The 25,893-nt window shown below is 36.3% G+C and overlaps 1 protein-coding gene and 1 long non-coding RNA gene across 2 annotated transcripts in view; both read left to right on the top strand.

Annotated features, from left to right (window-relative positions):
- Positions 1–2,502: 2,502 nt before the first annotated feature.
- The window catches only part of BMPR1A (bone morphogenetic protein receptor type 1A), a 33,136-nt gene continuing 9,745 nt past the window's right edge, over positions 2,503–25,893 (top strand). The window contains exons 1-6 of the mRNA NM_001204767.1: positions 2,503–2,576; positions 8,694–8,856; positions 10,272–10,374; positions 17,319–17,415; positions 17,575–17,674; positions 24,114–24,258. Of these exons, the coding sequence (NP_001191696.1) occupies positions 2,510–2,576; positions 8,694–8,856; positions 10,272–10,374; positions 17,319–17,415; positions 17,575–17,674; positions 24,114–24,258 (675 nt within the window). The 5' untranslated portion in view covers positions 2,503–2,509. The remainder of the gene's footprint in view (positions 2,577–8,693; positions 8,857–10,271; positions 10,375–17,318; positions 17,416–17,574; positions 17,675–24,113; positions 24,259–25,893) is intronic.
- On the top strand, positions 12,793–15,520 carry LOC146396931 (uncharacterized). Its single transcript, XR_014827496.1, has 2 exons — positions 12,793–13,714; positions 13,837–15,520. It is a non-coding gene; the product is annotated as an uncharacterized LOC146396931 (long non-coding RNA).

A 25,893-nucleotide genomic window follows, 5' to 3' on the forward strand; every position in this document is an offset into this window, starting at 1 on the left:
GGTATCAGCTTGCTCTGGCAAGTTGCAGAAGACTGGCAGCTGCAAACCCCTAGCTTAGGAACTTCTATGTGCCGTGGGTGTGGCCCTAAAAAGGAAAAAATAAAAATAAAAAATAAAATTGAACCCTTGGTCTCTTCTCCTTTCAAAATTCATTTGTCCTCATTTCAGTAATTGCTCATGCCAGACATGTAGGGACAGCCTTTGACTCCTCACTCCCTTACCACCACATCTAGTTCATTATGAAGGCCTGTTGAATCCCTGAAGTTTATCTTGAATCCATCCACTGTACCATCGCCACCCTAATGTTAACCACTGTTGTCTTTCTCCTAAATTGGTAAAATATCTTTCTTAGTGGTCTTTTTCTTTCTGCATTTGTCTCCTCCAGTTCATTACATAGAAATCAAATAATTGCCTTCCCATCCCACTTATGTTTAAATCTCACATCCTTTATATGATCTTGTCCGGCTTGGTCCTTGACTCTCTTATGTCTTCAGCCTCATATTCCATGACATTACCCCTTCCAAACATTCTTAGCATTTCAGAAACATTGTTCTTTGCTCTTCTCTGCCTCAAGATCTTTGTATAGTCTGTTCTTTATGCCTAGAACAATCTCTTCAATCTTAATGCTGTTTCTTTTTTCTTTTTTTTTTTGGTCTTTATAGGACTGCACCCACGGCATGTGGAGGTTCACAGGCTAGGGGTTGAATCAGAACTATAGCCTCTGGCCTACGACACAGCCACAGCTACAAAGATCTGAGCCGCATCTGCAGCCTACACCGCAGCTTATAGCAACGGATCCTTAACCCACTGAGCAAGGCCAGGGATCGAACCTATCTCCTCATGGATGCTAGTCAGATTCGTTTCTGCTGAGTCACAATGGGACGTCCTATCTCAGGTTTATGTGGATGCAAAGCAATTTAATTTTATACTAATTTTATAGTGAGAAATTGCAGAGATTTTAGAACTAAGCTGTATATAAAATGCACAATATAATTGACTTCTCTGTAAACCTTATTTCCTCTATTTTGCAAGTGCCTTTGGAAAGCTAATTGAAGTGGAAAATTCTTAAATGAATAAAATAGAAGCTCAGATTATTTATGGTAGAAATCCTGCCAGGATAATTGTTTTATAAATAAAAAAATCTTTTTCATTCAGGAATAGTTCGTGCTGAAGTCAGCAAAATCAAATTATCTGAACCAGTAGGATGCGGGGGGAGAACAGAATCATGTTCATTTTTAGACAAACTGGCCTTTTCTATTACTTATTTAACTATTTTATAATTGCCAGACCTTAACTGGAGAGGTTATATTTCATGTCATCCATATTAAAAGTTCAATTTTATCCTAATGAAATCAGATTTATAGTATTTTAGGGAAGTAATTTTGTTTTAAGATATATTTCTGGAGTTCTCTTGGGGCTCAGCAGGTTTAGAATCTGGTGTCTAGAGTTGCTTCTGTGGTGTGGATTTGATCCCTGGCCTGGGAACTTATGCATGCTACGGGTATGGCCCAAAAAAGGTGGGTGGGGGGAGATAGGTTTCTGTTGTTTTTGCTGTAATGGTGTATTTAGTGCATATTTAAATATGTTTTTCTAGGTGGGCTTTCTCTTCTATCTATAGAGTAAATTATTGTTACTATTGCTATTTATTTATTTATTTATTTTGGTCTTTTTGTCTTTTAGGCCCACACCAGTGGCACATGGAGGTTCCCAGGCTAGGGGTTGAATTGGAGCTGCAGCTGCCAGCCTATGCCACGGCCACAGCAACGCCAATGATCTGAGCCTCGTCTGCAACCTACACCATAGCTCATGGCAACTCCAGATCTCTAACCCACTGAGCGAGGCAAGGGATCAAACCCGTGCCCTCGTGGATGCTAGTCGGGTTCCCCGGCCACTAAGCCATGACAGGAACTCCAAGTAAGTTATTAATTAGAAAGATTCAAGGTGTTATTATCACATCTAGTAGGATTTGAATGATTATGAGTGAAAAACTTAGTATTTTAAATTCACCTCTTCCTGCTTTATTCTTAATGTATTTAGAAATTTTCTTAGTAGCAATAAAATAATTTAGCCACTTTAGAGCAGTCAGAAAAGACTCTTGAGATTGTTGGTGTACTTACCTTGTTTTGCACATGGTTAATCCAAGGACAAGAGTGGTGACAACCTATTACTGAACTATTTAAGTTTTTGAATTACAGCCTTTTTTTTTTTAAAGATAGCTTTAATCTTTAAGAATGTATGTATTTCATTGTTTAAAGGTATATTTGGACATTTGTTTTTCCTCTTTTAATATTTTGAAAACTTTGTAGAATTCATTTATATTCATTACTTTTAAAACATTTTTATCTTTCAGGAGTCAGGAGAAAGCAGTGGAAGTTGGAGTCATTGTCAAGTGATTGAGACCTTTTACAAGAAAATCTCATTGAATAAAAATCTTTTAAATTAGTGACATAACAAGACCACTTATTAAATATTAAAGGTGACAGTGTACAGGAAACGTTAAAATTGAACAATGACTCAGCTATATATTTACATCAGATTATTGGGAGCCTATTTATTCATCGTTTCTCATGTTCAAGGTAAATCAGTGTTCATTTAAGTAGTGTTATCTTTTTTAGTGATTTGTTTCTGTATATATACAAATACTTATTCTTACAGTTGCTCTTACAACTCATGTCCTCTTTTAGGCTCAGTATGCCAGCATAGCTTTTAAATATAGAGGCAGAGGACAAACACATGCCAAATAATTTTTACACTTCACTATGATAGAAACATTTTCAAGTCTATGTAAAATCTCCGCCTTTCTGAAACTATTGGGTTATCTGTAACATAGGCATATGATACACAAAATTAGATCTTATGAGGATTAAACGAGATAAAGTATTAAAGTACTTGACCTAGTGCCTAAGACACAGAGTAATAGATACTCGAGACTTAGTTTTAATTAAAACTCCTCTTTTAAAATACAATAAGGAATAAATGTCAGTAATTTAAAAAATTTTGTCATAAAAAAGTTTAGAAACATAAATGGGGAGGGAGTTGGATGGACTGGGAGTCTGGGGTTAATAGATGCAAACTATTGCATTTGGAGTGGGTAAGCGATGAGATCCTGCTGCAAAGCACAGAAACTATATCTAATCACTTCTGATGGAACATGGTGGAGAATAATGTGGGAAAAAGAACGGGTATATGTGTGTGGCTGGGTCACTTTGCTATACAGTAGAAAATTGACAGAACATTGTAAACCAGCTATAATGGACAAAATTAAAATCATTTTAAAAAAGAAACATAAATGGGAATCTCTGTGTGCTGATTATTAAAATTTCTCCAGCGTACTGAAAGTTTTATTTATGACCAATATTGTAATTTTGTTATTGTTCATTCACAGCTTAGAACTCCCAAACAGAAAGTTATTGTGGTGACTCTTAGGATCAATTCAGCTGCATGTTTGCACATGACCTTTTCCCTGTATGGTTGATTTAGGACAATAATTTTTTTATTTTTAATTGAAGTATAGTTATTTATAGTGTTGTGTTAGTTTCAGGTGTATAGCAAAGTCATCTGGTTATATAAGAATATATATATATATTCTTTTTCAGATTCTTTTTCATTATAAGTTATTACAAGGTATTGAGTATAGTTCCCTGTGTTTTACCTCTTTTATATATAGCAGTGTATATGTATTAATCCCTAACATATACACACTCCTGTATTTAATCCTAAATTATTCTAAACTCCTAATTTATTCCCCCCTCCACTATCCACTTTGGTAACCATAAGTTTATTTTCTATGTTTGTGATCTATTTCTGTTTTATAAATAAGTTAATTTTTTATCATTTTTTAAGATTATAAGATGATAAAAAGATTATCATTTTTAAGATTTAAGATATAAGTGATATCATATATTTGTCTTTCTCTGACTTATTTCACTTAATATGATAATCTCTAGGTTAATTAGAACAGTATTTTAAACTGAAGATACTATTTAAACTGAGATACTACTATTTAAAAAAAAATTTTTTTTTTTAAGGGCTGCACCTGCAGCATATGGAAGTTCCCAGGCTGGGGGCTGAATTGGATCTGTAACTGCCGACCTACATGCTGCAGCTTGCAGCAGTGGCAGATCCTTAACCCAGTGAGCGAGGCCAGGGATTGAACTCACATTCTCATGGATACTAGTCAGCTTCTTAACCTGCTGAGCCACAGTAGGACCTCTGAGATTGTACTAGTTTGGCAAAAGGATTTTAGAACATTTTCATTCTCTTAAGTTTATGACTACATTGTTCTTCGTAATGTTTTGTTCAGTGATGGTTAATGTGTATTAACAAGAAATATGAGTATTTCCCATCGTGGCTTGGTGGTAACGAACCAAGCTAGGATTCATAAGGATGTGGGTTTGATCCCTGGCCTCACTCATTGGGTTAAGGATCTGGTGTTGCCATGAGCTGTGGTGTTCTTCATATTTTGTCTTAGGTTTGTTCCTTTCTTTAATTGTTCCATGCTTGAAATGTAGAATCTTCTTGCAAAAGCTACTTTTTTGTGTGTGAAATGGCATATTATTTAATAAAAAATTTTTCTTAACATTTCTTGCTACGTCTTGTTGATCATCATCAACCAAAGCTGTCATAATTTTAAAGATGAGTTAAATTAATAGTAATATTTGTATTTGCCACCTCACTCCCAGGTAGTCATTGTTTGCTATTAAAATTTTTTTAAAATCTGGGAGTTCCCGTCATGGCTCAGCGGTTAGCAAACCCGACTAGTATCCATGAAGACGCAGGTTTAATCCCTGGCCTCACTCATGGGTTAAGGATCCGATTTGATCCCTGGCCTGGGAACCTCCCTGTGCCACAGGTGCAGCCCTAAAAGACAAAAAAGACCAAAAAATAGTAATAATAAAATAAAAAAAATTTTTAATCTATATGGACCACACTGAGGTAATACAATACAAAATTTTCATTCTTCATCCTGATTCAAGTTGTTATATAATAAACATTTGTTAGCTGAAATAAATTGGTAGTTACCAGGCACAAGTGAAAAAATCATAGTAAGAATTATATTTCTGTTAAAGAGCAAAATTTGTTATATTTCCTTTCAAAGATTAGTTTGACAGTTGCCTTCAAATGATAAGATAAAAATATTTACTCTTAAAAAACTTGGAGTTCCTGCTATGGCACAGTGGGTTAAGGATCCAGCATTGTTGCAGCTGTGGCATAGTTTCAGTCTCTGGCCCAGAAACTTCCATATGCCACAGGTTTAGGAAAAAAAAAAAAGAAAAAAAAAAAACTTAAAAAAAAAAAGGTTATTTCTTACAGATTACTAAGGATTGCCAGAGTGGTTTTGGTGCAAATAACTTTTGACTTTAGTTCCTCCTTTATCTTGAATTGTGTCTTGGGAAAGTACATTTCTCTGTATCTTTGTTTCCTTCTTTAAAACAAAATTGAAATAATAATACTTATTCTAGCAAACAAGAGTTTTTTGAAAATCCATTGTTACTATATAGGTTTAAATGCTTTATATTGAAATAAAATTATTCAAGTTGGAAAGAAGAATAACTGATAGATATTTAGTCCTTGTTTTTCACTTGGTCATAAATTTTAGAAATTGATTTTTACTTAAAGCAACTGATTATCCAATGAACAGTGACTTAAAAAATAGAGATTTATCTTTTGACATAGATTTTAGATATTTGCTGGTGTTCATTCGGTAGTTGGGTAGTGCCAAGGTTGACATCTCTAATTTTCTTGGCTTTTCCCTCATGTTTACAAAATAGCTGCTGTTTTCTGCACTGGAAAAAGGAAAAATGGAGAAGAGGTCACTATTAGCTTCAACTGAACCTACTCTCAGAAAAGCAAAAGTGTCTCTAGAAACCAACCCCTCTCCCCCCACCAGCAGATTTTAATCTTTTTTTGTTTTTTAAATTGGGCAGACTGAGACAGTTGCTAAGGCTACTAGAAAGCTGGAAGACAGGATTGTCACAGTTGACTTAGATTAATCTAAGTCCATTGCTGAGGACTGGACACACAGTCCCTCTAGACAAAATCAGAGTTTAGTTAGCTAGAAAGACGGGGAAGATAGATAGCCATTGGGGAACTAAAAAGGTCTGGAACAGATTTTGTCTCTTCTATCAATTAAGATGTTTTCAGCTATAAGTAACCTAGACTCAACTCAAAAATAGTTTAAATAAGGAAAATGTAATGTTGCACAGTAAGACATTTCTCTGTTTCAACTGTGCTGTCATCCACCTGTTAATTTAGCTATGAGTTAGTTTATTTCATAACCACAGTGTAGCTGCTGATGGACCAAACATCACATGTAGATGTATGAACTTTAGAGTTGACAGCATTCATTGTAAGAAGAGGGGTGGCTGGAGTTCCTGTCGTGGCACAGCGGAAATGAATCCAACTAGGAAGCTTGTGGTTACGAGTTTGATCCCTGGCCTCGCTCAGTGGGTTAAGGATCTGGTGTTGCCGTGATCTGTGCTGTAGATTGCAGATGCAGCTCAGAACTGGCATTGCTGTGGCTGTGGCTGTGGCTTGGGCTGGCAGCTGTAGCTCTGATTAGACCCCTAGCCTGGGAACCTCATATGCCCTGGGTGCAGCCCTTGAGGAAAAAAAGAAGAAGAAGAGGGGTGGCTGTCTCTCATGTATCTTTTTAACTGGTAAAAAAAAAATCTTTAATCAGGCACCTCCCCTCCCCAGCTCTAGACTTTAACTTATCGGCCAGAATTTATGGTATGCTCTTATGTAAGCAATGCAAGGGGAATGGAACTAATATTGTTGGATTACACAAACAGTTTTTTAGATTAAAGAGTTTGGCTGTGCTTCCCTGAACACAAGAAAGGGTAAACACTTAACAAACAAAAAAGTTTTGTGTGTGTATATATTGCAAGCAAGATAAAGAGGAAAAGAACAACTATCTGTTGCAAGGCATCACATTTTTTACCTAACATCATATACTTTCTCACATGCATATACTTAAAAGTGCTCATATTGTTATGAAATATTCAGTTCTTCCTCAAAAGGATATATAACCGAGAGTTTCATCCACTCAGTACACTCAGCTACTAATCCAGGACTTCTGGATAGTATGTGGCCTTTTCTCTCAAGCCCAAACATGCCTCTTTATGGTCCAGCAGTGTGTGGCTAAAAGAGAAATCATGGATGCCCAGTATACACAACATTTGATGATGAAGAAGGAATAGGATAAGCACTATGTAAAAACTCCTATTGTACTGATTTCAAGTGTTACAGCAAAGTGATTAATATGTGCACGCGCGCGTGTGTGTGTGTGTATGCGTATATATGTATTTACGTATATATGCATTCTTTTTCAGATTCTTTCCACATATAGGTTACTACAAAGTGTTGAGTAGAGTTTGTAATAGGATTTTAAAGCTGATGAGGAGACCTCAGATGTGCTTAGTCCTATGATCTTTTTGAGTAAATGAGGCTTGGAGAAGTGACATGGCTTGCCCATGATCATCTAGCTAGCTTAACGTGGAGTGGCATAATAGACCAGAATCCATGCCCCTTCATTTCTAGCCCAGTGGATTTCTTCCCTTCCTAACCACCCACCTTTGTTGTTGTTGTTGTTGATCTTATTTACATAAGTGAATTCTTTAAGTTTAGTAGCAATTTGGAGAATTCAGTGAAGATTATTAAAATTTAAGGCATGGAATCACCAACATTTACTTAGCAGCACATTCTTTTCCTGTTAGTATGTATGTGTTATTTTTTTCTTTCTTCAATTATTCACCTTAACAGTATAACTAAATTTAAAATCAAGTTTACATTGTGCCTTGAACCACTTATTTAACATTTATAATGAAATACATTCCCAATTCTCTTAATATTTTATACCTGTTTGGCTCTACATTTCATTCCGTGGAAATCAACCCTACAAGGATAGCCTAGCTGATCTCAGCTGATTCAGAAGGAGGAAGGAATTACCAAAACGTTGTTTTAGTTCTATTTTGCTTTCAGCCTGAAATAATAAGTACCAAATATGACAGTATCTGTCATTTGAGGCTACTAGGCTCCAGTGCAAGAACACAGTTCTCTTTCCATATTGTAACTACTGTCCTACAGTAACCTCCAGTTTCTGGCAGCATATCTGTATTTGAACCAATGACCTTGAGATAAAAAGGCACTAGATAGTGTGATTAGTCCCCATGCTCTCACAATTCCCTTACTTAAGCAATTAAAATCCGGAGCAGTATGCTGTAACTTCACTTGCACATAGAGGTACAAATAAAGAACTTTTTTTTTTTTTAAAGCTAGCAACAGTTTTAAACCAAAGAGTCTTTAAAAAAAAAAAAAAACACACACATTATTTGTCCGTTTTTTTAATTATTGGAAACAATCTCAGTCTTCTCTGAAATTGCTTCCCATTTTGTACCTTTCTTACAAGTTATGACTATATTCTACCTTGTGCCACTCTTGTTTTTCTTTCACTAGTGCAAAAATTGTGACATAGTCATTTCCATGTATCCCATAATATCTGGGATGGTTTTTCTGTGCAGTTTAAGTTGTTAATAAATGTTAATCATATGAATAAAATTTATTTTAAATAGAAGAACACATTAGGTACAATTACTGTGATAAGAAAGCTTAGAAACTTGTCACTGAAAATTAGAATGAAAGAATTAGCTTTTTGGAAATGTTTTATTTACAATTTTTATATTTGAATACAGGGCAGAATCTAGACAGCATGCTCCATGGTACTGGGATGAAATCAGACTCCGACCAGAAAAAGTCAGAAAGTGGAGTGACCTTAGCACCAGAGGATACCTTGCCTTTTTTAAAGTGCTATTGCTCAGGACACTGCCCGGATGATGCTATTAATAACACATGCATGTAAGTTTTTTATGCAGTGTTTCTTAAAGTTGTGAGAATAGGATTGCATTTAGTGCTATTTTAAGAATTGTTTACATTGACTAAGTTTTTTTTTCCTTTAGTTTTTTATGATCTTTTCCAAAGAGCCAAAGCTTCTTATTCTTTATATAGGAACATTTATTATACTCTTAAGTGATTGATGGTTATTTTCTTAAAGTAACTCTTTTTTTCCCCTTAAAGTAACATTGTAATATAGCTTTAAAAGTGATAAAAGGAATCTGGTATTTGTCTAACATTTTGGGTTTATTTATTGCTATTTTTATCAAAGTTATTGATGCTTATGGTAGAAAACTTAAAGATTACCAAAAAGAAAACCTGAAAATTCACCTAAAACCATATCATTCTAAATTGGTCAAATTGGTTGAAATATTTTACTAAACTAGTATCCATGAGGATGTGGGTTCAATCCCTGGCCCCCCTCAGTGGGCTGAGGATCTTGATCTGGTGTTGCCTAAAAAGCAAAAAAAGTGGAGGGGATTCTGGCATACTAATACTAAAATTAGAAATTTTTCATTAAATACAAATACACTTATATAAATTTCTTGAAAATTTATCTATTCAGAAGTTCTTAGTTTTTTCCTATTATATTAAATTAAAAAATGCTTCTTAGGATCTTAGTTAATCTGGTCTTCCCAAATAAAATTTTCTTTGTCATTAAACCTATTTTTATGTTTCACAGAGAAGTTTTTTTATTTATTATTGTGTATAGTATAGGAATACTGAACATATTATGGGTGAAAAAAGAATTTTTTTTTTTTTTGTCTTTTTAGGGCCATATCGGGCATATGGAGTTTCCAGGCTAGGGGTTGAATTGGAGCTGTAGCCGCCAGCCTATACCATAGACACTGCAACAGGGGATCCAGGCTGTGTCTGTGACCTATGCCATAGCTAACGGCAAGACCAGATCCTTAGCCCACTGAATGAGGCCAGGGATTGAACCGGCATCCTCATGGATATTAGTTGGGTTTGTTACTGCTGAGCCATTGTGGGAACTCCTGAGACAAGGTTATTTTTAAGTATCTTTTTAAACATTAAGATTATTTACTTTTTATAAAATTTTATGAATCATTTTTCTGTGATCACCTGACTTTGATTACCAAAGAGAAGTTACGTAGTACCTCATATTTGAGGAACTTGTTTAACAGAAATCCTTTTCTGCCTGACATGGGACTTTTATTAGACCTTAGGTTTTGGTTCAGATGTGACAACTTTCATTTGCCTTAAAACCTATATGTTTTTGCTAATTAATGACATGTGACTGCAATCTAATTCAAAACTAAAAGCCATCAGTACCTGGTCCCATTCCAACTGAGATTTAATTAGTACTTTCATATGTAAACTTACGTTTTTTGATTTTTTGGCTTTTTTTCTTTTAGAACTAATGGTCATTGCTTTGCCATCATAGAAGAAGATGACCAGGGAGAAACCACATTAGCTTCAGGGTGTATGAAATATGAAGGATCTGATTTTCAATGCAAGGTAAGATCTAATTTGGAACCTATGAAATAAAGGAGGGGGTCACAAGGAAAGCACTGATTTCCCAAGAAGTGTAGCTGGTACACATATTGCTGTGTGTTCTATTAAGTAAATATGTTGGAGGAAGCTTAGCTCTTACTTCAAGTCGTGATGTGCCAATTGAAATTACAGATTATTTTACTGTAAACAAAGTTTTAAATCATCTGGGTTTTTTGTTTGTTTGTTTGTTTGTTTGTTTTTGGTTTTTTTTGCTTTTTAAGGCAGCACTTACAGCATATAGAGGTTCCCAGGCTAGGGGTCCAGTTGGAGCTACAGCTGCTGGTCCATGCCACAGCAATGCCAGGTACAAGCCATGTCTGCGACCTACACCACAGTTCATAGCAAAGCCAGATCCTTAACCCATTGAGCAAGGCCAAGGATCGAACCCACAACCTCATGGTTCCTAGTCGGATTTGTTTCCACTGTGCTACAGCAGAACTCCTCATCTGGTTTTTTAATTGTCAGCACTATTAAAAAAACGATACTGTTGCAGTTAAATCCTTGTAAGGAGATCTCAGTGGAGTTAACAGCCACAGCAAAATAATCAGAGGATTAGCAATAGTTTATGAACGTCTGATGACTTTGGATTATAAACCTAGTCTCTTCAAAATCCTGTATAGTAATTTTGTGCCACAGGATTCAGTGTTTTTGAAAATAATTCCAGGGGGAACTGTTTGTTAACAAATTAAGAAACAGTTATTTTAGAAAATTACTCAAATTAAAAGGAAATTCTCAAGATTGATAGAAACCACACACACACACACACACACACACACACACACACACAGCTTCCTTTCTATCCTTTTTGCTCTACTTCTCATGACAGGGGCTCACTATTTCACCTGTAGTAATGCCCTGACCTTATCCTTAGAAAGCTTTTCCTCCAAAGGACTACAGATCTCTCTTCCTGCCTGCCCCTTTGGACCATAGAGAACAAATCTATCCCTCTTTAATATGGTGGCCTTTTAATATGAAATAAATTTTTTTATCTGCTTTATTCCCCATACCTTCTAGTGTTGGCCCAGTGGAAATAATAGTTCAAAATGACTTTAACTGCTCCTTATATGATCAGATTTAGAATTACCCTTCAGTTTCTGAGTGTAATATACAGAATTGACTATGATCTGATCAGGAAAAAAAGCAAAGGATAAGTGACTCCTTTCCCTTTTGCTAAATACAGGCAAATCTCATGTTAGAGGTTTGATTATCACACCATATTCCTGAAACATTGAGTTTTCTGTCAGCTGAAATCCCCATGTCTTTTACTCATGCTCAGCCACATCTCTTCCATTCTTTGTTGGTGCTGTTGGTTTCTTGATACAAATAAGTAGATGGGAATGGAATGAGTTTTGTTACACAGTTGTCACATACTTGTCTGTGTTAAATTTCTTCATGTTAAAATTAATCCTTTTCTCTAATTTGTCAGGATTCAGAGGATGCTAATTTACTTGTTTCTTCCATTTGTATGCTATTTACATATTTATCAACCACACATACAGTACACTTTTCAATCACAAATACTGATGAAAGAGCTTTTTTTTTTTTTTTTTTTTTTTTGTCTTTTTGCCATTTCTTGGGCCGCTCCCGTGGCATATGGAGGTTCCCAGGCTAGGGGTCAAATCGGAGCTGTAGCCACCGGCCTATGCCAGAGCCACAGCAACAGCAGATCCAAGCCGCGTCTGCGACCTACACCACAGCTCACGGCAACGCCGTATCCTTAACCCACTGAGCAAGGCCGGGGATCGAACCCTCAACCTCATGGTTCCTAGTCGGATTCGCTAACTACTGAGCCACGACGGGAACTCCCTGAAAGAGCTTTCTGTGGTTAGAGCACTGAGCTCAGCAGTGTCTTGCAGGCCCCTCAGCTAGGCATGTCTCCAAATGAATTTACCAATAAGCTTGACAATTTGCGTCCAGATACATGTGCTGCCTGCCTCTTACTATCTGTGGAAATTTGGGCAAGGAGCTTAGGGGTCACATTGGAGCTGCAGCTGCTGGCCTGTACCACAGCCACAGCAACGCCAGATCCGAGCCACGTCTGCGACCCACACCACAGCTCACGGCAACTCTGGATCCTTAACCCACTGTTCGATCTCTGGATCCTTAACCCAGGGATCGAACCTTCGTTGTCATGTATCCTAGTCAGACTTGTTACCGCTGAGCCATGATGGTAAGCCCCCCCCGTTTTTTTTTTTAGCATTGTAATTTGAAATTAAATATCAGTATGGGGAATATGGGGCTATCAAATATATTTGCATATCTGGTAGTTTTCCCTTTTTTGCTTTCAACCAAATTGCTAGATCACTGAAAATAATTTTTCATAATAGGATTATTATAGGAGTTTTAACATATATGATCAGAGGGTTTTTAAAAGAATTATGAGGAGTTCCCATCATGCCTTAGCAGTAATGAACCTGACTAGGATCCATGAGGATATGGTTTCCATCCCTGGCTTTGCTCAGTGGGTTAGTAATCTGGCATTGCTGTGAGCTGTGGTGTAGGTCACAGATTCAGCTCAGATCTGGCGTGGCTGTGGCTGTGACTGTGACATAGGCCAGCATCTGCAGCTCCGAGTCGATCCCTAGCCTGGGAATTTGCATAAGCTCCAGGTACAGCCCTAAAAAGAAAAAAAAAAAAAATCATGAGACAGTGGTATAACAGTTTCTTCTGTTATTATGTCTTTATGTGAACAAAATATCTTAGTACTAACCCTAAAAAAGGAAAAAAGAAAAGTAGCAATAAAGTTAATGCCAAATTTTCTCATTCTAGCAATAAGTAATTTTCCATGCATTTATGAATTAATTTTTTTAAAAGTCCCATCTGTCTCATACCTCTCCAATAAAACTTTCTTTTTATGTTAGTATTTTAATTAAGGTTATAATATATATTGTTTTGATTAATTTTATACTAATAATTGTGAGGATAAAGCAGAATTTTTTTTTTTTTGTCTTTTTGCTATTTTTGGGGGCCACTCCCATGGCATATGGAGGTTCCCAGGCTAGGGGTCTAATTGGAGCTGTAGCCACTGGCCTACGCCAGAGTCACAGCAACGCAGGATCCGAGCCGCGTCTGCAACCTACACCACAGCTCACGGCAACGCCGGATCGTTAACCCACTGAGCAGGGGCAGGGATCGAACCCGCAACCTCATGGTTCCTAGTCGAATTCGTTAACCGCTGCGCCACGACAGGAACTCCAAGAATAATTTTTAAGATTTAAGGACATACTATCCTTAAAAAAAGAGGAAATAAAATACATTTTTGAATTAATTAAAATTTTTATGGTCATATCCACAGCACATGAAAGTTCCCAAGCTAGGGATTGACTCTGAACACAGCTGTGGCCTACACCACAACTGCAGCAGTGCTGGATCCTTTTTTTTTTTTTTTTTTTGTCTTTTCTAGGGCCGCACCCAAGGCACATGGAGGTTCCCAGGCTAGGGGGAGCTGTAGCTGCTGGCTTACACCAGAGCCACAGTGACACCAGATCCTTAACCCACTGAGCGAGGCCAGGTATCAAACTTGCACCTCATGGTTCCTAGTCGGATTCGTTAACCACTGAGCCACGATGGGAACTCCTGGATTCTTTAACTGACTGTGCTGGGCCGGAGATCAAATCCAAGCTGCTGCAGTTGGATTCCTAACCCACTGTGCCACAGTAGGAACTCCTATATGTATTTATTTTTGATTTGGAGAATTATAAGTCAAGTTATATTACGTTATGGCATAAGTATTGTGGAGGCTGTGGAAAGGGAATAGGAGCTCAAGGAGAAAAATGAACACTATAAAACTGTCAGTTGTTAAAGAGCATTTGTCCATTTATTTTTTTTAATAATGATAACAGTTAGCAAATTGCTATATTATTTAGAGCCTGCTGAATACCTTAAGCATGATTTAACAGTTTTATTTTAAAATAGCAATAGTAAGGAAATATAATTATTATAGTCTTTGTAATAATAGTTTTAATTATTAATTATCCTATATAATTAATAGGATAATTTGCAGCTGTTTATGATGAAAAAATTTATGAGTGAGAGGATACATTGTTTTTCAGAATTCATTTAGGGGCCACACAGACAAAAAATGTTGACCATCATTTATCTCTCTGTGTATCTTGCTACGTATCATTCTTCATTTCCCAGGCACTTAACTTGAGCAGAATAGCTATTGTACTTTTACCTGAGACTTTTCCTCCCAGTTCTTCCACACACTGCCAGGTTTGGATCAAAACAGTGATAATCACCATGCTTCGCCCAGACCTTGATGTTCGCTCCCACCTTCCAGTCTCTGGTGGCAAATCTGGCTTATTTCTCCCAGTAAAGTGAATTATTTCTTAGAAACTGTACTGGCATTCCTTGTCATTTGGTTTCAGTTCCTTCCTCATGTGCCATTCCCTCTATGCCAAAACTCCCCCATTCAGGCTCACTAAATAAGTTTAATTTAGAATCTCCTATTTAATGAATGCCAAGTGAATTTTTTCCCTACAAGGATTTTTATTGCCCACATTAATCTAGAAATACAAATAGACTTGGGGGGAGTGGGGAAGCACAGGAATGAGAAAGGTTTTTTCACCCAACTCCATTATCTAGACACACCTAACTTTTGCCTCCCCAGATACATACTTAACCTAAGCATGAAGTGCATCTTATGTTGCTTATTCTTGGTGAAGCCACATTGAGTCTTCCAGGAGATTACAAGCTTATTCTAGAATCTCTACTAGTATCTGTGTCACTTTTACTAAAGGAAGAATCGATTTATTGAACATTTACTATTTGCATTTAATATGCTAGATACTTGGTAAATTTTACCTCGTTTCCTCCCAGTTACCCTGTAAGGCAGATATTCTTTATCCTCCATTTTATAGCAGAGGAAACTAAAGCCCAAAGAAGTAAGTTCATTGCTTAAGGTCACAAAGTTAATAGATCGCAGTGGTAGGATTTAAGCTATTTGATTCCAAAGCCCTTGCTGATTCCATAATGCTGTGCTGCCCTTAATCTGTTATTGGTAGTCTTTCTTTCCCTTTTAAAAATAATATAACATTTATGACTGAGTCACTTCACTATACAGCAGAAATTGACAATTTTAAAATCAACCATAACAAAAAAAATAAAAGTAATACTACATTTAGCTATCTAGTTTTCATCACTCCTCGTTTCTAACATCTTTGACTTAGACCTGTCTTTTAGCCCTCTCCTAAGTGCTCTCGTCTTCCTGTGGTATAGCTCACCTATCTTAGAAGATATGAGCTCAGACAGAACACAGAAACATGGTAGGATCTCTGCACACTTCATCCATCCCTTGGTGGCCTTTCTTCTAACACTGCCCGAAACCCCCTTCTGATTTTTCCTTGCATTTTCTGTTCTGTACCACTAAGCTTGTTTTGAACTCTAGCTAGCCTTACTGGAACTATTCTTGGATGCTTTGCACTTATTTTATTCATCTTTAAATAAAAACTCTGCATTCCATCCTTCATGTGGGTTTTCTCTAAATCTGGGATTTTTTCAGTGTCACCTATGTAACTCCTGACATGTCTCTCTTTTCTCTTTCTTTTTATGATCATTTAAAAGTAAAATTGTTGGACTTCTCTTGTGGACAGCAGGTTAAAGATCCGGCGTTGTCTTTGTGGCGGTGGCTTGGGTTATGGCTGTAGTACGGGTTCAATTCCTGCCCAGGAACATCCATATTCCATGGGCGCACCCCCCTCCCTCCAAAAAAGTAACAATTGTCTAACACTTTCAGTTACAAAATGTAAAACTTGTGCTTTTGGAGGTTTCCAAATAATCTTGACCTATCTTCCCTTATAGAATCTCACATTCTATAAGGGAATATCTGGTTAATACGAGGTTTCTCCTTTCTGGCCATCTGATATTTAGGAATAACATGGTCAATTTCTACTTATATTCTTGCTACTTTTATAATGACAAACAATTCCTTTCTGTTACTATTTTGGTCTAGAATGGCACTTATCCCAGGCAGTGCTGAAATGTCAGCATTCAAAAGTTGAGAACTCAAATACTGTACTTGTAATCAAATAAAACTTCACATTTAGTTATTGAGTCTGTTCTCATGACTATCATCTTTCCATGTGTTCATTTTCTGATCTTTTAGGGACACACATCTGGTTTGTGGTCTCTAAAAAACCCTCAGGAATATTGTTTCTATATTTTGCCCTTATCCTTACCAAGCGAGCTTCAACTTGCTTCATTAGTTTCAACACAGTTGTTATGTGCAGAATCAGCAGTATCTTCTGCCTCCTTGACTACCTTTCCTAACTTGTCATTTCTTTCACTGAGGATACCCTCTGCTTTTTGTTCAGTCTGATCTTAAGTCTCATCTAAGTCTCAGTACTACTGTAAGATCATATTTGCCCTACTAGTAGATTACTATTTTAATACTAGTAATGTATTACCTGTATTTTTTAGGAAAAGATCTCATGACTTTAATTCCTTTTTTACTAAAAACAAATGACTTGTAATACTTTGAGAGGCCAAAATTTTGGTGAAAAATACTTATAAACTATTGTTTATCTGTAATTAAGTTAATAGTCTAGTGCTATAACACATCATCTGCATACATACATTCTTAAAAAAAAAAATTTTAGGAGTTCTCCTAAGGGTCTGGTGTTGTCACAGCAATGCTTGGGTTGCTGCTGTGGCATAGGGTTGATACCTGTCCTGGGAACTTCCACATGCTGTGGGTACAGACAAAAAAGAAAGAAAAAAATTTTTAGAGTCTTCATAACACTATTTCACTACAGATTCAAATTTTTCAATAATCTTTTTTCACATGTAAGATTTGCAGGTCTTTTTTACTCACTGAATTATAAATTGCATTTTATGAATATTTTAAAAATTAATTATCTGTTTACTGTATTGCATTGTTTCTAATTTTATCATTACTCGTCCTCTAGGATTCACCGAAAGCCCAGCTACGCAGGACAATAGAATGTTGTCGGACCAACTTATGTAACCAGTATTTACAACCTACACTGCCCCCTGTTGTTATAGGTAGGTTAGCTGAGAAAAGTACCGTCTTAATTCTCAGTACAATATTTTCTCTGGTTTTAACAATAAGTCAAACTTTCTGGAATTTAACACCACAGATTATTTTTCCTTTTAAGATGTGATAGAAAGATATGTTACTTCTTTGTTTACTTCTGTTGTCAGGTCCATTTTTTGATGGCAGCATTCGATGGCTGGCTTTGCTCGTTTCTATGGCTGTCTGCATAATTGCTATGATCATCTTCTCCAGCTGCTTTTGTTACAAGTAAGATAATTTTGATGCAAAGTATTTTGTTGAGTATTAGATATAAACAGTTGTTCTTTTGTTTGTTTGTTTGTTTTTTAGGGCCTCACCTCAGCTTATGGAAGTTCCCAGGATAGGGGTTGAATCGAAGCTATAGCTGCCAGCCTACACAGCCACAGCAATGCAGAATCAGAGCCGAGTCTGTGACCTACACCACAGCTCAACACCAGATCCTTAACCTGAGCAGGGCCAGGGATCGAACCTGAATCCTCATGGATACTAGTCAGATTGGTTTTTGCTGCGCCACAGCGGGGACTCCAGATATAAACAGTTGTTCCTGAGCTGAAACTATTGACTACTGAGTGTAATTGAAAAGCCGTTAACTTGTATTCTCTGGTTGTATCTTCTTTAAATAACTAGATTATAGTTTTCTTAAGGGAAAAGAGGACCGTACTACCAATTAATTGGATACAATGTTATACTTTTGTTATGATTTTTTGTTTGTTTGTTTTATAAAATATTGAACATTCAGGAGTTCCCTTTGTGGCTTAGTGGTTAATGAACCTGACTAGGATCCATGAGGATGTGGGTCCGATCCCTGGTCTCACTCAGTGGGTTAAGGATCCAGCATTACTGTGGCTGTAGTGTAGGCCGGCACCTGCAGCTATAGTTCATCCCCTAGCCTGGGAACTTCCATATACCATTGATGAGGCCCTAAAAGCAAAATGTGTGTATACACACACACACACACACATGCGCACACACACACACACACACACACATATATATGTATGTATATATAGAACTTCTTTCTGAATTTTTAAAACCTGTCCCAAGAAATTGACTATATATATATATATATATATAATATATATATATATAATAACTATATATATTTTATTCTTGGTTATTTGGTGGTTCAGAATTGTTTGCAAATGCAAACATGATTTCAGAAGACAGTTGCCATATGAGAAGAGCAGTAAGAGGAGGACTTCACTTATAAAACATTATCTTACTAGCATATGGATAAAAAGAGAAATCAGTAGAACTGGTTACTAGACCCATAAGTAGATCCAAGTATCTAAAGTGTATAAAGAAAGTTTAGTATATAATAAAGGTAACATTACAGCTAACTGAAATGATCTAAAGAAAAGTTGGCTTGTTCAGTAAATGGATTTGAGAGTAGATAGCTGTATGGACGAAAGTGAAGTTGAATCAATTCCCTACACTGAAATAAATTCTAGACAGATTGGAGCTAGATATAAAGTGAAATGATAAAAATATGAGAACAAACCTTAGATTTTTAAAAAATAATCCCAGAGTTTGGAAGACCCTTCTGAGTCTCACATAAAACCCAAGCAAACAAACAAATAAACCCCTTAAAATAAAAAAAAAAAGATGGTGTCAACTACATAAAAATAAAACTTTACTCTGTGGTAGAAACCACTATAAATGCTCAGAAGACAGACTAATAGTGAAAAATATCAATGGCTTATATTACAAAGAGCTGATTTCTTGAATATACAGAGCTTCTATAAATCAAAAAAATAAATAAATAAATTCAATGGAAAAATAGCCCCCCTAAAAATGAACACATGGTTAATCTAAAAAGAAATACATGTAACTCTTAAAAGAAAAAATAAAAAGATGAATCAAGAATACTCAGAATATGAAAAAAGAAAATACTGTTTGCCACCTATTACACTGGCAGAGATTCAAATGTTTGATAATAGATCTTTTACGCATTTAAATTTTAGAAAGCTGAGACTGATTAAGCATACTTATTTACTTCTGTTGCCCCCACTAAAACTGCAGTAAGAAGTTTTAACTTTTTGGGGAGTTCCTGTTGTGGCTTTAGTGGGTGGAAAACCTGAGTAGCATCCATGAGGATGCAGGTTCAATCCCTGACCTTGCTCAGTGGGTTAAGGATCCAGCGTTGCCGCAAGCTGCAGTGTAGGTTGCAGCTCGGATCTGACTTTGCTGTGGCTGTTGTACAGGCCAGCAGCTGCAGCTCCAATGTGACCCCTAAGCCAGGAACTTCCATATGCTGCAGATGCAGCCATAAAAAAAGGGGTGGGGAGAGTTTAACTTTTTGTCCAACTAGGACAAGGAGACAAAGACAATAGCAGAAAGCTTTGGAATCTGTAAAGCTTATGGATGAATAGTGATTTTATAGACCTAAAAATCTGAATCCCAAGCTAGAAATTGAGAAAGACAAAAAGCAACCAGTTTATACTTCAGAATTCCCCAAGAAGCTCAAGAATTGGCAGTACCACTTATCTCTGGAAGTGAAGTTGAGGGTGGCGGTAAAAACCAAGAGGATTGCTTGAAAGTCTGTTTTTAGAAAGTCAGATGCTGAATTATTTGTGCAATACTGCATTAAGAAATCACTCTGAAACTTAGTGGCTTGTTATCTGTCACTGTTTCTGTGGGTCAGGAATTCAGGAGTGACTTGACTGGGTGGCTCAGGATCTTTAATGACATCCAGTCAAATGTCAGCAGAGGCTGCACTCACATGAAAGCTTGATTGGAGCTGGTAGAGCCCTTTCCAAAATAGCTCACTTCTGAGGCTCATTTGTTGGCAGGAGAACTGAGTTACTCTGATGTGAGTCTCTCTGTAGAGCTGCTTGAGTGTCTCTCTGCATGAAGCCTGGCTTCCCCCACAGAGTGAGTGACCCAGGAGACTAAGGTGGAAGCTGCAATGCTGTTTATGATTTAGACTCAGAAGTCACACCATCACTTCTGCCATATTCTCTTGATGCATGGGTCAGTTCTAGTGCTTTATGGAAGGGAATTAAACAAGAACAAGCACACCAGGAGGTGAGAAATTTTGTGGACCTTTTTTGGATGCCAAGTATCACTGGCTGATAAATTACCACTTTTCTGTTTGACTATTAAGGATGAACATGGTGAATCAGTTTGTCCCCCTGCTTGGCACACAGATGCTTCATTTTGTTGATGTTCACCCACCTCCCCTTGGCCCAGAATGTCTGTTTGGCAAGCAATATCACAGATTAGTTTATCAATTGTAAAGTCCACTTCTGGCTTTATAATCAGCCCACCATCCTCATTACCATTAAGGGACCCCTGATCCCACAGTGGGTTAGATCAATGATTTTAAAATTAAAGTAATTAAAGTAGAAGTTCCCATTGTGGCTTAGCAGAAACGAACCTGACTAGTATCCATGAGGATGTGGGTTCAATCCCTGGCCTTGCTCAGTGGATTAAAGATCCCACATTGCTGTGAGCTATAGTGTATGTTGCAGATGAGGCTCAGATCTGGCATTGCTGTGGCTGTGATGTAGGCCAGCAGCTACAGCTCCAATTCAACCCCTAGACTGGGAACCTCCATACGCCTCAAGTGCAGCCCTAAAAAGACCCCCCCAAAAAAGAAAAAACCAAAAGTAATAGATCTTTGCCTATGCCCTGGAGGCGAGAGAGTTTGCAGGAAAAATGAGATCCACATGTGTATAGAGTTTACATAATTATAAAAATGCAGACATTGAGTATCAGTCTAAACAAATATTATGCTGTAACTTTGAGGATGCAAAGACAGAAGTATTTCTTTTGGGGAAAGGGGTGGGGTCTTAAATGATGAGTTAAATCCTCATCTTCCACAATGTGAAGTCAGTAGTTAAAGCCTAAGACTAAAAAACTGAAACTGTCAATATAGGCACATTATTTAGAAGTAGTAAAGTAAAAGTTAAGCAAATCAGATTAGATTAAGAATGTTTGGTTCTAAGAAGTAAAAAATGGGTAAGAGGAGAAATAAGATATGGGAACTGCTGTTTTGTTACTAAGCCCAAAGAACTGTATAACTTAAAAATAGATGAATGTAAACGATAAAATTAAAGTTCTAAAAGTATTATAGCACAAGGGTGTGGTTGAGAGAGTAGGGAAAAATGGGCACTTGCATATAATAGTGGAGGGAATATAACTCGTATGACTTTCAAGGGGCCGAAAGAGCATCCCGTCAAAATTCCAGATTCAGTTCTAACTTCTAGTCATTTGTACTATAAATGTGCCAGGAAATGTTTTCATTTCAACCTCGTATGAAACAAGACTAGAACAATCTAAGTCGTACCAATAAAGGAATGGTTAACAACTGTGCAGTGGAATAGTGTTTAACCATTAAAAAATGAGACCTTTTATGTACTACTGTGGAGTGAGCCTCCAGATATATTGCTATGTGAAAAAGCAAGATACAGAAAGCTAAGTAGTGAACCAGGGTCAAAACCCAGACACCTGGGTCTGGAATCCATGATCTTAATCATTGCTATTCTGTCAAGGAAATGATTTAAATGGTACCTAGTATTCCTGTTATGAATTTTCCACAACTTAACCCTGACAGCCATATTTTAGTTATTTGCAAAAACTTGTTAATATAAACAGTGCTGCAAAAAGCATTTTTGTGGCATTCCCTGGTGGCTTAGCAGGTTAAGGATCTGGCAATGTCACTGCTGTGGTGCGGATTCCATCCCTAGCCTGTAAACTTATACATGGCTCAGGTGCAGCCAAAAAACCAAAACATTTTTGTATCTCTCCTGTGCAGATATATAAGAATTTCTTGGAGTACCCACTGTGGTGCAGTGGGTTAAGAATCTAACTGCAGCGGCTCAGGTCAGTGGGGAGGCACAGGTTCAGTCCCCATCCCAGCACAATGTGTTAAAAGGATCCAATGTTGCTGCAGTTGTGGCTCGGATTCAATCCATGGCCTGGGAACTTCCATTTACCATGGGTGGAGCCATAAAATTTTTTCTTAATTTTTAAATAAAGAATTTCTTAAAAGTATACCTACTTTAAACTTTAATGTTATCACCAAATTGATCTCCATAGTGGAACAGTTTGTACAGCTAACCAAAAGTGTAATATCACAATGTACATTTCCCCACATTCTAATCCAAATTTGGAACCGTCATATTTTTAGACCTTTGCCAACATTATGGGTGTGAAATAGTAGCTTGTTTTCAATTTGTTTTTCTTTTCTTTTTTTTCCACTAGTTACTTTTCTGAGAACTGCCTATTTGTGGTTTTTGCACATTATTCAACTGGGGTGCTTTATTTTTTTTTTTTTTTCTTATTGATTCACAGTAGTTCTTTTTATAATCTGGGTACTAAATCTTTGGTAATTGTTATAGTAGTCTTTTCTCTGTCATTGTTATGTGATTCCATTTATAGTGTTTTATGTCAGGTTTTATTTTAATCAATCATTTTTTCCCCTTTGACATATGCTTTTGAGTCTCACTTAAGACAACTTTCACAACTCTAATGTTAGAAACACATTTTAAAGGTTTTAAAATTTTCATTCTCTCATTTAGTCCTTTAATCCATTTGGAATTTACAGTAATGGATGAAAATTAAGGAATACATCAAGTTAGATTTGTCTTCCATATGGATAGCCCAGTAAACCTAACCGTTTTCATAATTTTATTTTTAAAACTCTATATGGGTAACTGACTCAAATGGTTTAAAATTCAAAAGGCACAAAAGGATATAGAGTGAAAAATATTCCTCCTGCTCCTGACTCTAAGCCCTCCAGTTCACTTCCCTGTAAGAAACCTGTGATTGGAATTATTTCCAGTTTCTTGGATAATCTTCTGGAGACCATTTATGCATATTCAAACAAAAACGTATACACATTGGTGTTCATCTCCCCTGCTTTTTTTTTCCTTCCAGAAATGATAGTAAACCATATGTGTGACTATAGCTTCAAATATATCTAAAATAAATGTAGCGTAATGTTAATATTTATTAAATTTAAATGGCTTACACGTTGAGTACCTATTAATTTCTACCTTCCTATATGTTTGAAATATTTAATAATTTAAAAATTTTTAAAGAAAAGCCCTCAAAAATATCAGAATGAAGAGAATTTGTTTTCTTTTCCATAAACTCCTTTTTCTTTTTCAAAGTGGAAATGTATTACTCATTTTGATACAAATATATGAACAATAAAATTCTATAAAATTGGGTTATGGTGATCGTTGTACAACTATAAATGTAATAAAATCCATTAATTTAAAAAAAGAGGAAAAAAGAAAATACATATGTAAAGTAGAAAGTGAATATTCCTACTACCTTAGCAATAACTTTTATATACAACATGCTATATATCCTTTATGGTCTTTTTAGACAAGTATAGACATGTATAACTTTTAAAATGTTCTTGCCAAGATCACATTTTACATGCTATTTTTTAGTCTTTTTTTTTTTTTTTTCACTTGCCAACATACTGTGGATGTCTTTCTACTTTGAGATGGTATACAGCAATACAGCACTCTAACTCATAACCTCCATTTCTAGACATTATTTTAAGAGAGAATATATTATCCTGTGATAAGACTAATAATCATAATTTGATTATGATCCCATCTGAAGGATGATAGTGTCAACAACCTTAAGATTTTTCTTATCTTAGAATTTTACAGTTTTAATATAGATTATTTTCTGCTTTTTAAAGACACTATTGCAAGAGCATCTCAAGCAGACGTCGTTACAATCGTGATTTGGAACAGGATGAAGCATTTATTCCAGTTGGAGAATCATTAAAAGACCTTATTGATCAATCACAAAGTTCTGGTAGTGGATCTGGACTACCCTTGTTGGTAAGTTGAAATGTCATGTAAACATGACTGGTTTTTTGATACAGAATGTGTTGTCCTATGATGGTAGATAGCATAATAATTATAGGGAGGGAGCAGTGCTAGACATATTTTTTCTTCTTTTTTAGAAAAATGGTTGTAGTACGGCAAGGTGAAATTAGTTAAAATAAGAAATATGAAACAAGAAAAATAGAATAAGCAAGTAAGATAGAGCCACAGGCAAGGATAGGAGAGAAAATGTGGTCATGAGGTGCTATGGAAGTGTTAGAGTCGGCTCAGAGTTTTGTTTTTAAGAGCCAACTCGAGAAGTCAGGTATAAATGTCTTGCATCTCTAAGGTTAAACTGATTGGCTGGGAGAAGTATAACTTTGAGATTCTGGAATCAAAGCAAAATCTCTCTTCACAGAGAAGACACTTCCCTCAATATAATTCTATATTATCAAAACACAATTCATAAAAATAATTTTAAAGGGAGTAGATAATTCTACATATATGTATAGAAATATTCAGGCGTGGGTCAAGAGGATCCTTCTAATAAGCACTAGATATCCAGATATATTTTTAATTGTTTCTTTAGTTGGATTTGTTTAAGTACATCAATCTCTAATTTTAAAATTCATTGAGTCAAGTAATTCTGTAATTGAATAGGAAAGGTAAAACTGTCTTCATATATGGACATGATTATCTACGTAGAAAATCTCAAGGGTGATAACATAAAGCTATAACAAACAATAAGTGAGCTTATCAGGATTGCAGAATTTAAAGTCACTGTATAAAAATTACTGCATTTATGTACATTGTCCACAAACAATTAGGGATTAAAATTAGCATCAGAAACATGAGATATTTTGGAATGAGCTTAACGATTTAGACCTATACACTTGAAGTTAGAAAACACTGCCAAAAGAAATTAACAAAACCCTTCATAAGTGGAGATGTATATCCTGTTTGTGAATCAGAAGACTCAGTATTAAGATTTCAGTTATCCTGGAGTTACCGTCATGGCACAGTGGTTAACGAATCCAACTAGAAACCATGAGGTTGCAGGTTCGATCCCTGGCCTTGCTCAGTGGGTTAAGGATCTGGCGTTGCCATGAGCTGTGGTGTAGGTTGCAGACACGGGTCGGATCCTGTGTTGCTGTGGCTCTGGCGTAGGCTGGTGACTACGGCTCCGATTAGACCCCTAGCCTGGGAACCTCCATATGCCGTGGGAGCAGCCCTAAAAAGACAAAAAGCCAAAAAAAAAAAAAAAAAAATTTCACTTATTTCAAAACTGATTTATAGTTTTGTTTAACCCAAATCATAATCAGAGCAGATTTTTAAAAAACTGATCAGCTTATTCTAGTAATTATTTGAAAATATAATGACCCAGAAGAGCCAGAATAGTTTTGAAAAAGAAGAATAAAAAAGATTCACTACCTGATTTCTGGACTTACTGTAAAGTGTAAAGCTACAGTAGCCAACACCATGTGGTCCTGACATAGAGTAAATATGTACATTAGTGGATAGGAATAGAGTCTGGAAATGGACATACACATATATGATCAGTTGATTTGGATGCCAGAGTAATTCAGTGGAGAAAAGACAGCCTGCTCAACAAATGATGTAGGAAAAGTTGGGCATCCACTTGCCAAAAAG

This window comes from Sus scrofa, chromosome 14 (genome assembly GCF_054392235.1).
Source record: "Sus scrofa isolate SSC_HxYL_T2T_F1_AM1 chromosome 14, Sscrofa_HxYL_maternal_Yorkshire_Landrace_v2.0, whole genome shotgun sequence".
In the NCBI taxonomy this organism is placed as follows: domain Eukaryota; kingdom Metazoa; phylum Chordata; class Mammalia; order Artiodactyla; family Suidae; genus Sus; species Sus scrofa.